This window comes from Teleopsis dalmanni, chromosome 2, assembly GCF_002237135.1.
Source record: "Teleopsis dalmanni isolate 2A chromosome 2, ASM223713v2, whole genome shotgun sequence".
In the NCBI taxonomy this organism is placed as follows: Eukaryota; Metazoa; Arthropoda; class Insecta; order Diptera; family Diopsidae; genus Teleopsis; species Teleopsis dalmanni.
In genome coordinates this window covers 144,961,927-144,977,941 of record NC_051847.1, presented here as the reverse complement: position 1 = coordinate 144,977,941, position 16,015 = coordinate 144,961,927, and the positions used below count along the sequence as shown (strand labels likewise).

The 16,015-nt window shown below is 28.4% G+C and overlaps 1 protein-coding gene across 1 annotated transcript in view; it reads right to left on the bottom strand.

Annotated features, from left to right (window-relative positions):
- Positions 1–7,832, bottom strand: part of LOC119682908 (ras-like protein family member 10B) — a 68,756-nt gene extending 60,924 nt beyond the window's left edge. Inside the window, 1 exon segment of the mRNA XM_038096451.1 lies at positions 7,573–7,832. Within this exon segment, the coding sequence (XP_037952379.1) occupies positions 7,573–7,827 (255 nt within the window). The 5' untranslated portion in view covers positions 7,828–7,832.
- Between the last annotated feature and the right edge of the window lie 8,183 nt (positions 7,833–16,015).

The window sequence follows — 16,015 nt, the reverse complement described above, 5'->3', positions numbered from 1 at the left end:
GTTTTTTATATAAATATGTTATGTATAAAATGAATGACAGAAAAGTAATTGACAATTTTATATTGCATTTGAATTTATATAAAAGTATATATTCTTTTAAGGCTTTATCCATGATAACGGAGAAAAATGGTGAAATAAGCGGGTTACAAAGAGAGCGTCGCATTGAAATTTTTGATAGCTCCAGCACTTCAGAAGGTAACACGAAATCGTCAATAAATTTATTTCTTTGATTTTCAAACTTCTAAAATCAGTAGTTAATTCTAAATGAGCAGTATAAAACAGTGTTATATTTTTCTTGGCATTGTCTTATAACTTTTTGCTTTTATTATAACGTTGTGTTTTGTATTTATTCATGTATTTCATTTTTTAATGATAATTATAAATTCCTTAATAAATAATTAACGATCAACTTCTTCACAATTGCTATCCTGTGGCTAACAGGTTATCTCCCAAATTTTATTATTAAAATTATAAGTGAGTTATAAGTGAGAAACATTCCTCTGTCATTTGATTGAAATTTTCCATTTTCTTCCAAAAATCATTTACAATAGATCAGTTCTAAGATTTGGCACCATTGTAATGCGAGTGACTCATTCATTAAGCAGTTTCAGGAAAGTGGGCTTATATTTGCGAATTTTGTTTTTGTTGTACATGTTAATTTTTAGGCGAAACACCTATTTTTAATCTTTATATATATATTTTACTGTAATAATCTTAGGTTACAAATCACATAATTCATAACCTTTAGTGATTCATTTAATGAAATTATCATTTTCATCTAATTAAAAAATAAAAAAAAAAAAAAAAAAAACCAAAAAATCCAATACATATGTTAGACCAGAAGAGCTAATTTAAGAGAATGTACGGGTTTTTCAGCAATGTTCAGCAAATGTTTAGGAATTAAAAGTAAAAATGTCCATAAATTTTTTTAAGATGGCGTCTGAAAACCGGAATATATGAAATATTTTTTTAAATCGATATTAACTTAATTACATGCTATTGTCCTCTCATACTGGCCTTTACCATCTCTCACTGGCTTAATCACCTTTACATGATCTTTGTTTACCTTGTTACTTATTTGTTTTACTGCGATCAACTACTCTTAATCTCAGTTCATCGTACATACTATTTGTGTGGCTGTTCGGTGGTTGGGTTGTTAATATCAACAATAGATTTTTAAGCCAATCTAATTTAAAGAATCAAATTTGTCTTTTCAAATATATTATTTAATTTTTAACAGTGCAGGCTGTACTGAATGTTTTCAACTTTTCCTTCAATGGTAGAACTCCAAAGAATTTAATTATAATATGAAATACGAAATGGGCTGAAGAGAAGATAATACTAATTACACAATAGAGCGCGTTTAAGAGGTAAAGTAAAAAATAAATTGTCATAAAAAAAAGGATACTGTGAGAATAATAATAAACATAAAAAACAAACCAAGTATCTTTATGTAAGGCAAAAGCTTAAATATAATTTATTTTTATATATGGAAAACATCATACAAAATTTTTAATTAAATCATTATGAATATTTATTAAAGGTGTGCCTCCTTTAAAATAATATTTAATGTGACTTATTATAATAAATTAAATTTTTTAAAATCGATATTTTACTATATATATGAGTGGTCTAAGACTTGAAATTTATGTGAATTATTGAACACAGAAAAAGCAAACAGAAAAATGAAATTCTTCACTTTATTGACTTTCGTATTATCAGTAGTTTTTATTGTTGTAAACGCAACAATAGATGCTGAAGATGGAAATGATTTGAGTTTTACTGCCACTGCCGATAACGAAGAGGATATTGGTCTTATATCTAGTGCAGTGCGTTCTCTACGTTTTAGCGTTACTACCAACCCTGTAGTTGTAAATGTGGTACCGGATAAATCTGAAGCAGAAGACGTACCACAAGAAGTCGACTGAGTAACAAAAGAAAATTATAACTAAATGCAGCGGATCGATGATTAATGGTTGTTGTGATAATATGTGTGACTACAAATACTTATGTAACATAAAAAACATAAAAAAGATATAAATAAAAACTATATAAAAATTTTTTTAATTTTTATGTTTCCTCTGAAACATTTGTGTGAAAAGATCATGGCGTGATTGCAAAAATGTTTGAGTGAATCTGAATTAATGGATGTATGAAATGGCTTGAATAATACTGAATGGAAAAAGGTATTTCATTTTCTATGGAATGTAATTATGAAGCTTATTTCTTATGGAATTTAATAATGCTTAACTTTGAACAGACGGTCTTTAAGACAATATCATAATATCTTTTTAGATATAGAAATGGAATTTATTAAGAACGTCTTAGAGACCAATTCAAATAACTAGTTCTATTTGTTTAACAAAAAGTATGAGCGATGTATCTTTACTATTAAACTTAAAGTATAAATGATGTATATGGCTTCCTCTTTTATTTTGCTTATTTAGAAGATTTTAAATTTGAAGAAACTGAATAAGAACATTTGAACAACCCAAACATTGATTTTAACCACTATAATTGTTTCAATAAAAATGTATTTACAAAATACCTCAATATAAATACCAAATATTAATAACAAATGTAAACTGTAAATATATAAACGTTAAAGTTTAAATTATAGTAATTTTTAGTCATTCAAAAAATATTTTTTAATTCTATAAACGGAAATATTTCGTTTAAAAAAATTGTACTATAGTGCATTATTAACAGTATTATGTAGATCTTACAAATTAGAATCTTAGTAAAATAGAGACAAAATGAATATGATCTGATGTACTATAATATAAAATATATTGGAGAATGGAGAATAGTCAATGCTTGTAGAAGATATGTATACTGTGTTAAGTACTAGGAGTAAAAGTACATTAGTTAAAAAATCATCAATGTAATTAACATAAAATAGGTACCAATATTTTACATTTTCGTTTACTGAAATAAATTAAAGTTTTATAATGGATGACCTAAAGTACTCTTTTACGTAAGTCAACGATTGTTTTTTTTAGGTATGATTATGGAACTATATGGAAAGTATTAACTTAAAATTCACTTATGAATTATTGATATAAGCAATGCATCCACAAAAATAAATTTGTTTTCTTTATGATGAATGAGAATATTCTTTTTTAACTATATTCGGTTGTAAAGCGAGAATATAGAGAAGAAAGGCCTTATTCTTTTTGTCATCCTGTTTTTGTCAACCATAGTGAAAAAGTTAATCAATAAAACTTATTATTGAAGAGGGTTTTTGATTTGTGGTCGTGGTGCTGATATTATTGTTTGACACAATTCTTCAATTTTCATTTATTGCATATAATAATAAAAAATTATATAAATAAAGACTGCATACAAAATTTCTTATTTTTCATTTAAAATTTGCAAACATAGTGTACATTGAAAAATATATATTAATGTTGGCCAAATGTTGTTTTAAATGACAAAATAGGACAAATCAATATCCGTCTATCACTTAGTCTGTCCGTTTCTTAGTATTAACACAAAATAGTCCTTGGCTTACATTTAAGATAAACAAATGAAATATTGAACAACATCTATGTTTCGAAATAATCAAAATCGAATATTCAAGCATTCCTTTATAATATAAATAATTAAAACTGAGCTTATATATATGTAAATATATGTAAATTAACTGGTAATTTACTAAAAATACAAATGTATTAAAAAAGAAAATACGTTACAAATCGAAATGTATAATGTATACATAGTTTTTATTATATTTCATGGCATGATATATATTTTTATAAATTTAATCCAATATTTTTTAAAATCAATCCAAAACAAAAAAATTTTGCAGAGCAAATATTTGTATTTATGTTATATTAAATTGATCGAATTATTATTATTTTGGTGAAGTTATCAACATAGTTAAGTCTTATTAAGTAGTAGAAAATACAATATCTTAAATATTTAAGCGTTTAGTAACTTATAAAATGTGTAGAATATTGACAAACTGCAACTCTTGAAGGAAAACACTTGTTTAAATATAATAGTTTGAATTAACCAGTCTCGAATGGGTTAATTGAACAATTGGTAATATCTCTACAAACATAACTTTGTATTATTGATAAAATGTTTTTTGCGTTTCTGCATTTAAGTAAATGTATTTGTTTTGTTTTATGGCTTATAGAAAAATGATCTACAAGAAATTTAAAATTGAAGTCGATAAGCTTTTGGCATTTGAGTCGGATGAGTAAAACCATTATTTTAGAAAACCCGAACACTCGACAAACTTTAATACCATAAGTCCAGATCTGCAGAAATATTTCATTGCACAATAGTTTGTATGTCATAGTTTCAAAATACATACCATCTCAATTATACTCGCTGTGGTCCTAAGTACCAACAAATGATGTTATGTTGTTGTTGTTGTGGTTTGAGCTTATCCCTGCCCCACACTAAGCTTTAACTATACTATGTTATATAGTTTATTAAAATTATTAAACCAAATAAGGTTGAATAGAACACACACTATGTAGGCTTTATGACAACATAAATGGTATGCATACTATGCGACGAAATTTGACCGTAAATATATTGAAGAACTAGTTTTTCATCACTAGATGGTGTTGGTACACAACCAGAAAAGTTCTCCACCTACGCAATTATGAAGATACTCGAAAAATAGCAACAGATCATAAATAATAATTGTTAATATATAGTTTATTAAAATTAATTTATTGATATTTGTTCAAACATTGGCAGATTGCGCTTATTAAGAGGTAACACGTATTTTAAATAAAATATAAAATTGTTTTAATGAATTACAGAAAGTGTTCGATAAGCTGTATTTTTTCAAATTTTTGTAGCATGAATCCAATAAATATTCATGTAGTCATTATTGCGACTGGAAAATCAAAAATTTTGACTTAAAAGTATTCGTTATGATGTTATCCATAAAGAGCATAATAATATCGAATACTATTATATTATACTATGAAATAATATATTTACATCATCTTCTATAATACTCTTACGTTTTTTTATAATTAAATTCTGCATAGATATGTTTATTATCATAAAGTAGGCTTATTATTATTTATAAAATATACTTTGAAATTATGATTTACAGCAATCAACATTAAAAAATATTTTTAACTGTCCGTTTCAAAATTTAGGAAAAAATTAAAATCGCTCTAAAAACTTCGTATATTTTTATAATAATTTATAAGAGGAATTATAATTACAATGGAACCTGTTAAAAAATTTCGAGTATTGGATCCGAAGAATCCAACAATCAGTGAAAAAATGCGTATTCTTGAGGTATTGCTCCAGCAAGATTTGAAAGCGCAAGATTTCAAATTCACAGCATTCGTTGCTGCAGCACGTAGCGAGGACATCAACCACGCTTTGAAGCCTATTCCACCAGGGCTTACCATGCAAAATGGACAATTGGATATAGAAAACTTAAAACATCTTATAAAGACAGTACCAAAATTTTCAGAATTGCACCAATTATTAAAGAAGAAACAATATAATCAACTAAATTCAGAAATTATAGATCTGGTTTTCTGGGTTATGCTTTACACGCAAAATATACATGAAATAACAGTTGAAGACTTTATGTCAAACTTACCATCGACGGAGGTGAACAGATTTGATAGAAGACCAACTCATGTATTTAGAGTTTTTACTAGTCAAGAGGATTCGTTTAATGAATTCGTGATTAAGCATAACATTACAGCTGATACTGGATATTATTGCACAAGCGTTAAAGATATTTTCAAAATACTTGTTTATGAATTCAAAAAAATGGATGCAGAATACTTGTTATTGAAAACTGACTTAAATTCTGTCTTTAGTTTGAACGAACGAGTATGGGAAAATTCAGAATTCTTTACAGAATTTTGCTGCGTGGCAGCTTGCAATGTACCAGTACAATTGAATGGGAAAGTAGAAAAATTTATTGCAAAAAACGGGGACTGTAATATACGAATTTATGACAAGAATTTACTTTTACTCAAGTATTTGGTACTTTATGAAGATGAATCCATGATAGTTAAAGTTGAAAATCCTGAGCAGCTCTGGTGGAAAATTAAGACACCTACTCTACTTCTTGGTGTTTCAGCATTACTCGTCGTATTAATAACTGTAAGAGCAGCAAAGTGCAAGTTAAACGGCTGAGTTGGATTGTTCTTAACTGTGTTCCATTGTTTTTATACGACTGAATGCCGCATGAAATGAATGAAATAAGGAAGTAATATAAAGCAATTTTAATATTTGTTATGAACAATAATGTTATGAATATATATTTTATATCTGCTTGGCAGTATTGTGTGTAGTTTATTAAAGGATTGAATTAATATGAAGAAAATGTATTTTTGTATTGAAATGTTACAAATGTATTACTTAATTTATACGTTAAATATTTCTATTAAGTAAACTCTCAGGATTTGTACTCTCAGGAACAATTTGTTTTATGTTCCCGTAAGAGTATATTTTTTATGTAGATCTAGAGGAAACTTTCTACAGCGATAAAATGTTTTTTAAAATACATTTTTCTATGATAGAAATGAAATAGTTTTCAAGGGTAAATATGAAAGCACTTAAAAGTAAGTCAATAGAAAAAGTTTTGTGTTGAAACATTTGAGAGAAGTCAAATAATGTGTTTTGTATGGTAGGAAAAGATAAAAGACTTTATATTCTGGAGTGAGTTGAAACAACTCTCATTTGATTAAGAAATTTTAAAAATAAAAATTCTTTTAGAAAGAAGTGATTAAGTTTACACTATTGTTTTAAAAAAACAAGTTTTAAATGCTAAGATTATATATAGAAATATTAAAAAAAAAATAAAAACAGCTGCAAAGAAAAAGTTGCATAATTATAATAATAAGTTTTTTTTTACTATATATTTTCAACAAAAGTTAAATTACTAAGAGAATATTGTAAATAAATATATAATTTATTTATTGGAAACTTTTGTTATTTTAAAATATGACAAATTCAAAACTACTTCATTTCTGTATGCTTAAACGTCCGTATACAATATGATACAAATCGATTTAATGATATATAAATCCTTAAGCGAAATAGTTTCTTTTTTAAAACCAGACAAAATTTGGATTATAACCTTTATTAAATGAATCTTGTAGATTTTTGATATAACCGAAATATTTATATTTTTATATATATATTGTAAAAAGTTGTATAGCTTGTTTTTGGACTCAGTGTAATTCTTCGAAATTTCATAACAAGAGTTAACAGATTTTATATTTTAATAATTAGACTTTTATTGTTAAAATGATTGTTTTGTTATTTAAAATAAATCATTAAATATTGAACAACAATACGATTAAGACACTAAAAAATTTTTGTGTTTCTTTTTTAAGAACTATGTTAAATTTTTTAAAAAATCTCAAATAAGTTTTTAATAAACTATTTATAAAATATGTACTACATGGCGTATTAGTAATTTAGTAGTGAACAGTAAGTAATTGTCAATAACTTCAAACACTTTATATTAAACCTTATTTTTAAACACTTGAATTGTATTTATATAACTTTAGCTAAATAGTTAATGTCTTCTTTGGTTTTATGGGTAAACTAAAATTTACTCACCTGTAAAATGCTTGTTTTGCCGACGCCAGAAGCCCCCAAAAAAGCCGCTTTAAGGGGGCCCTGCAGCCATGGGGGCTCTGCACCACCCTCCAGAGTGATGCGCTATGCTGAAATGCACTTATTTTGTATATGAATTTCCATTGCGATTGAAATTTTTGTTGATTTTGTGGAGTTGTCACCGACATAGTCAACGCTTCGAGTACTGCCAATTAAAAGTTTCTTTGAGTTTGTTGGCGATATTGTGCTCCACATCATACTATAAAAAAGCGCCAGTATTGCTTTAAATATTCTACTTCTATATTTATGTGTTTTTTTATGCGAAACTTTTATATTATTATTATTAATTTTTTTTAGTTTAGTTTTTATTAAATATTATTTTTTTATTTATAAAAAAAGAGTTACATTTGTAGTTTAGTAGTTAAAATTAATTCTATTTATTTGTTCTTTCAAGTTATTATTGCTTTTTATTATGATTGTAAAAAGTTTTGTCGTTTTAGAAATATTTTAATTTTTTTTGTAATTATTAACTTTTTTATGTTGATTAAAATAAAATATGCTTGTATTATTGATAAGATTTCATTCATTTATCATTTGTATATCTTATATATCAATATTTTAGTCGGAATAATTGTGTGAATAAATCTGTAAAGAAAAATATGAAAATGTTGTAAAAATAGACTTAATTAATGCAATAAATATTATTTATAATAAATTATTTATATTATATGTTTTATTTTTGCAATACGATTTTTTGTTTATATTATATTATTTTTATAAGCAAATAATTTTTTTTATTTATAATCTCTTCCTCTCACGGCTATTTTTCGTTTGACTTTTAACATCTCTTAAGTAAATAAATTCAATTTTATTATTCATAAAACAGCAATTTAGATGTGTTTATTGTTAATGTTTAATTGGTCCACTATTGGGATTACTCTTAATTGCTGCTGTGGAGACCTTACATAAATGATGCTCAACGAATAGATGCTTTTATCTTAACTTTGCGACAAAAAAATTTCATTCTGGGAATCTTAAATTGTCGTGTCAATTATAAAACCAAAGGATCAGAGCATAAAAATTTAATTTAACAAACACTCTGACAGACAGATGGTTAAATACCATTAAAAATGAACAGAAAAAATATATAAATTCAATGTTTAAAGTAAAATAGTTGAACAGAACCCCAGACAATGTAAGATATTGGCAACATGAACGAAAGATAGAATTTAAGAATATTGAGTATAAAAACTTTGCCCAAAGCAAAATTAAAATTTTTGCTTCTTACTGCAGTGTTGATTATATTTGTGGGGTGCGCTTTCAAAATCGGTTAATGTTACAATTTTTGTTTAAGTAAAATATAAAGAAAATATATATAGAATAATGATAATAGAAACGATAACGCTTTACCAACTTAAGTTTTTGTAGATATTTTTATAAATTTTTTTTATTAGTAAAAATTTAATTAGATTTGCTATTGATGCTTTAGTGTTCTTGTTTAAGTGGAAATATTTTGGTTATTTTTTTGCTAAATAATTCTTTTAGTAAACATCACCAAAAACGTGTTAAAATGCTATTTTCACTTAAACGTGAAAACTATTGTTCAAAATAAAGTTTTTTAAACTGCATAATAAACCTTGGAAACGTGCTGGTGAGTAGTTTATTTTTGGTCAATTTTACTTCATCCAACTTTGCTAACGTGACCCATTGCGAAATAGTAGCTTGTGCGAAATATATAGTACGTTGTTGGATCAGCTACGTGATGAAGTTTTCCAACGGTTTTAATCAGCTGTTAAAGTAACCAAAAAAAAGTATTTTTCATATTCACTGGAAATGTAATAGGAACGGATATACAAATGTATATATTTATATGTTATAAATACGAATATGTTTTGAGTTTGTTGATTAAAATATATTAATGTTAAATGTAAGCAGAAAATTAGAGATAATATTATAATATACTACCTTTACAGTTTTGCTTTGTGGTTTATTTGGTTTTTTTTTTTTCAAAGTCATAAAGGGATCACAATCATTCAGATAATTCGATGGTCTTCTTGCTTCATCACTTCGAGCGTAAGCTTCTTCGTGATCGGACCAACTACAAGTGCGGCTCTCGTGAGCTTAATCACAAAGTGTATCACTAGCCCAATTCCCGCACTTACGCCCGCTCCTTTTCACTGCACCGCTTTTGGCTATACTTCTTCGCAAAGAGCTTAATAAGTAGGACTGATTAAGTCGCATACCCACCTGATATATGTCTGACATTGGTTCACTGGTTAAAGTAAAATTTCAGAAAAGGTGAAAGTCAGATCTACTTACATTAATAAGTAGGAGTGAATAAGTCGCATACTCCCCTGATATATGTCTGACATTGGTTCACTGGTATTAAAGTAAAATTTCAGAAAAGTTGAAAACCATATCTAAATCAGTCTAAAATTTTACAAGTATTACTGCAAGTATTAAAGGTTGAACTCGTTCCCTGCCAAATTTGAAGCTCAGAGTCAGCGTTCATTAGCCAACTTATCCAAAGTCGTACTTGACTTGTATGTTTGAACTTTGAATATTATTAATTTGCTGTGAAAGCTTATTAACAAATTTACTTCTGTATTATATTAGAACGAAATCATAAACCAGCTGAAGAATAATTGAACTAATTAATTATATTTTTATTTTTTCAAATTTTCAAATTTCAATACTATTCTTTTGTAGGAGCAATGGATAAAACATGGATTCATCACTTCAATCCGGAATCAAAACGATCATCCAAAGGCACAACAGTCAGCTGGGAAGGTTATGGCTTCAGTATTTTGGGATACACATGGTATAATCTTCATTGACTATTTCGAAAAGGGAAAAACCATCAATAGTAACTACTACACGGCATTATTGAATCGTTTGAAAGCAGAAATTGTAATAAAAGTCAATAAAGTCATGTCACAAGTCAATAAAAACGATGGCAAAAGTGCACAAATAACACTTCGAATTGCTTCCTCATCCACCGTATAGTCCAGACCTGGCCCCCAGCGACTACTGGCTATTTGCTTATTTCAAAAAAATGCTCGCCGGTAAGAAATTTATCTTAAATGATGAAGTAATTGCTGAAATTGAAGCCTATTTTGAGATAAAAGACAAATCCTTCTACAAGCACGGCATCGAGAAGTAAGAGAAGTATTGAAATGATTGTATTGCCGTTGAAGGAGATTATATGTATTGATTAGTAAAATCGATTTTTGACAGAAAAAATTTGTTTTTCTTAGTTAGTCACACATCTTATTGATTGATGAGTTATATTGGAAATTAATCTGAAAATAGTTATGGGAAGAAGGTGATGTTAACTCGCTGATTGTTTGATTGAGGGTTAACAGTCATATTGTTATGATTATTTGCTGCAAAGTTCGAACGATGCGATTGATAAAAAAGAACCCACTTTTTATTCTCAATCAACCAATAATCACTTAAATAATTAATATTCAAAATGCTCTTATTACATTTTATTATATATGAAATATAAACTGTAAAGTAATATTTAATTCTATCTTTATTTTTTATCATAAAAAATTTCAAAGATTTTCAAAGATTTACAATTATAGCCGTTCTGGTACCTCCAGGGGCGTTTCTTATTGTTTTGATCGCCGAGGGGTGTATTTCGCCTATTTGGTTTTTCCATGCAGCAATTATTTCCTCTTCTGTGGTTATTTCGTCCAGATATCGTAGTTCAAATGTAGCTTCCTCCGTAAGCGTTTTGACCTCTATTTCCTCGGGTAGTATAGTTTTGATGTGGTCTTGGTGGACACTTGTTATTGTTTCTGCTGATCTTTTGCATTCAAGCAGAAATTCCCCTTTTTGTGTTTTTCTGATGGAGATTTATAAAATAAAAAATGTCACAGATTTTCGACAAATGTTATAAGTTCAACATTAACATGCATTGTTTATTTATAGACTTTAAACAAGCCTTCGATAAGCTTAACAGAAAATATATTGATTACTATCTAAAAAAAAATTTGGTACACCGCAAAAATACATTAAATTAATTAATATGACTTTAATGCATGCAAACACTAAAATAGTCCTGAATGGTGAACTTTCAGACAAATTTGAAACCAAATCTGGCGTACGTCAAGGTGATTCTCTATCGACGCTCCTGTTCAATCTGACTCTACATGCAGCTACAATGACGAAATTCATCAAGGTGGTACAATATTTTATAAATCTACACAAATATGCGCCTTTGCTGACGATATCGTCATTATTGCAAGATACAAGAAATATCTCCAAAGTGTTTTCATACAACTAGAGCAAGTTAAAAAGCAAACAGGACTCAAAATAAACGAAGAAAAAACTAAATACATGACAAAATTTCTCCAAGATAGCCACATCAGAGTAGGCAGTTACAATTTCGAGTCTGTAAACGGGTTTAAATATCTGGGCGTAATTCTCAGCACAAGTAAAGATGCGAATCTTGCAATAAAAAATCGTATTCAAACAGCTAACATATCATATTTTGCCCATATCAAGCTTATGAAATTAACGTTACTATCAAAGGAACAAAAGTTGCGCATATATAAAACTGTTATTAGACCGGTTCTTACCTATGGCTACGAAACATGGGTCCTTAAATCCAGCGATTACAACCTGCTACTGAGATTCGAAAAAAAAATACTTAGGAAAATATTTGACTCGGTGTGCTTAGAAGACGACACATATCGTATACGGTATAACGACGAATTAAATGTCTTGAAAGAATGACTCAGAAAATTTTCGAGACAAAACCAGAGGGAAGTAGAAAAAGAGGACGACTGCGACGAAGATGATTACAAGATTTAGAAAAGGACATACGAACGATGAGAATAACTCGACACAGAAAGAAAGCGAAATGCAGAGAAGAATGGAGACGTATTGTAGAGGAGGCAATGGTCCATCCTGGACTGTGATGACAAAATGATGATGATGAACATTTAATAAGATTTTAAAGATTTAAGTTTTTTTTCTGCGGATAGAAGTGCTTTGTACTTTACACCAATAATATGACACACCATAATAAATAATAGAACAACCACGTTCAGATACATTAAATTCTCTGGTGTTCAAGCACACAATTACAAAATCTTTGTAATTTTTTCTAAACCATGAAATCTAGAGCAGGACGTTATTATACTATAATTTTGTTGTGTTTTTAATTAAGTTTGTATCAAACAAAATTATAACGAAAAATATTATAATGTTTGTGCAATATTATAGATAAAATAAATGGTAGTTATAGTCACAGTATCAGACTTATTTGAAAATATAATTGTCTCAGTTTTTAATTAAACTGATTCGAAAATATTTCTTACAATCACTATTTATAATAAGTTACCCTAAATAAACACTTGCTATTTATATAGACTCCTACCTTCCAAAAATTGTACTCATACTATAGCTTTAAGTTTTCTACAAAATTTGTTCTATAATATACCCACCCGTATATAAACTTTTCCACTAAATAAAACTCGAAAAGATTTATTATGACAAGACACACCTACGGCGCCTTCATAAAGCGGCTTAACATGTTGTTTCGGTTTCTTTTTATTTATTTATTTAATAATTCTTTTTCTTAAGATTACAAACACAAAGGCAAGGACGGCAGTAAAATCATAACTACGGACTTCAGAACTTTGCGCAGAAACACTTAAAAATAGCAGAATAGAGAAAGCATTAGACAAATGTAAAGATAAATAAAAATCTTTGGCAGTTAAACAAAACGGAATAGACAAAAGGATATTGAAACAATTACTACAATAGACAGTCAAGTAAACAATCGTGAAAAAATGAAGTTATAAATACAAAACCAAATAAATAAACAGTAGAAGTTGGAATAAACTGTCAAACTAGCGAAAAGACACATCGACAGATGCATGAATATTCATAGCCGTGCCAATAGAAATGGGTACGGACAGACTGGCAGACAAATATTTGATTTTAATGAAATATGTATATAGTATATATTTATGTAAGTTTATATGTATGTATTGTACTAAACTTATATAAACTGTATATAAGTGTATATAGATATTAATGATAAAATAAATACAAGTAAATAAACAATATAGAAGCAGGTTATATTTTATTGTGGTAAAATGGCGTGAATGACTCATTTTGGTTCAACATATCAAAAAATTGTTGAAGCACACAGATATTTCTAATAAAAATGGTGTGCTAAGTTGGATCTCAGAGTAATAATAATAGTGTACACATAAACACTACACATAAACACTACATACAATTTCATACCAATTCTTCAGTGAACGTAGCACATAACAGTACACAGAGCAATCATAGCCATCAGTTCCGGCGGATGAGCAACTGTTTCCGCATTTTGCAATTGACATTATTTTATTGTTATTGTGTGCACTTCTCTTGTGTTTTGTTATAAATAAATTTCTTTTGTGAATGAAATGAATTTATTGAAAAAATATTTGTATTCCCCTCAAGTTGTGCAGGCGTGCTTCATGCTACACCCAGACAAAGTGGCTGAAATAGATATTCTGTGTGATGTTTGAAGCTATGAAAGTAACATTTACACAGTCACACAGTCACATGAACGAAATCATGACAGCTCTCAGCACTAATGCTATGCGTTGGCAGTGTTATCAAGCGATTTCATCTTTTAAATATGTTCCGCTACAATGATTACTCAAAATGAACCAAAGACGAGAAAAAAAATTGTTGGAAAAATTTTCAAGTAAAGAACTTTCTTAACTGAATGATAAATAAATTCAAGCTGTACGTTGTGAATTTCATATTTTTCACTTTAATGAAGCGTAAAAATGATATTTTTCTACACCACCTGATATTTTCTATTTACTTTCGTATATTTCTACTGTGCCTTTCGCAAATGTATCAGTTTCTATGAGTTTAGAGAATTTTCTTGGGCTGAAAATTTTGCAAGCAAAAAAGGTGAGTAGCCATTTGAATTGATTTAAGTTTTTCGTAAAAGTTTTTAATGAAATTTCCGGTGCTATTAGGTTGTCTGCCTGTTATACCGGTTGAAATGTTTTTATAATTGCAAAAGTTTTTTAATTTTTCTTTCTCATATTTCTCATATACTTTTTTTAGAATTTATGAAGCTAACAAGAAGTTCTAAACCATCGAAAAGCTACTTTGACAAGTAAGTCAAAAGTTAATGCTTAAGATGTTAAGCATTAACCACGAAGATATGAAATTATATGGATTTCTGTAGTATGCAAGTTTATTTATTTATTTTATAATTAAAACTTTAGTCAGATTTTTTTCGCAAAGTGAAGTAAATGGCTAACATAATTTACAGACCGTAAAGTTGATATTCGTTACAAATAGATTTTATAATTTACCCAATATACAACAAGATATATCGATTATAGCTACTAATTAAACAACTCTTTCTCTCTCTCTCTCTCTCTCTCTCTCTCTCTCTCTCTCTCTCTCTCTCTCTCTCTGATATGGTGATTATTTAAGTATCATATTTCAGTAAAATATTTTTATGGTTTTCTTAGAAATTTCTGGAAAAGATTTATTTTAGTTGCCAGCTTTGCCCCCGACATTGACAATAGTTAGTTAGTTGTGGTGGCCGGAGGAACTAGTTCTCTTCAAATAGCTAAAAAAGCCGTAATGAATCCACAAAACCTCGTAATAGTAGAGAGAAGGTCAACCAGCCAGAGGCATTTATAAAGGCAAAAATCTGAACATATCGCCAAGTGTGTTGAAGAAGGAGGCCCCCAGAAACTTATCTCTAGTTCTGGTTAAACCTAGATATAGACACATCAAGAGTACAGGTGGCCTTTCTTCGAGATTTGGTAGACACGCTTTACAGGAGATACCACAGAGTAAGCCAAGTCTAGCTCCATGCCGCTCTATGGTCCAGTGCCCTTTAAAGACAGATATTAACCAAGATACCCCTAATTTGCGTCTATGTATTAAGTCAGAGGTTCTACATTTGGAATAGGTTGCCCATGTAGCCCTCGACCTGGCTGTTGAGGTGGCAATGGTCCACTCACTATTTGTCAGTCGCAAAAAATGACCGACAATATTCTCTTCTAATTTTTTCCTTAAATACTATATAGCACTATCACATTATTACGTTGAATTCTATCATGGAATTTTATTTTTTTATAAAAGCAAGTAAGCATGCGCTTGCAAGATTATATAAAATATAGATGTAATAATATAATAAAGATAAAGTAGTCTAAAGTTAGTTGGAGTTCAATTGGGGTACCATGTAATTTTATGAATATTACCAAAAATAACGCTTATTCATATGTGAAGAGAAAAGAGGAATATAGTAATAGAACGTGTTCTCTTTACTAATGAAAATATTTATGACATATTATTTCAGTATTAATAATTTTGTTGTGATTTGTAAAATTAAAGTGCTTATTATTTTAAATATTTCTATTGGAAATACTTAAAAGTAGAGATTTTAGAAGTACCA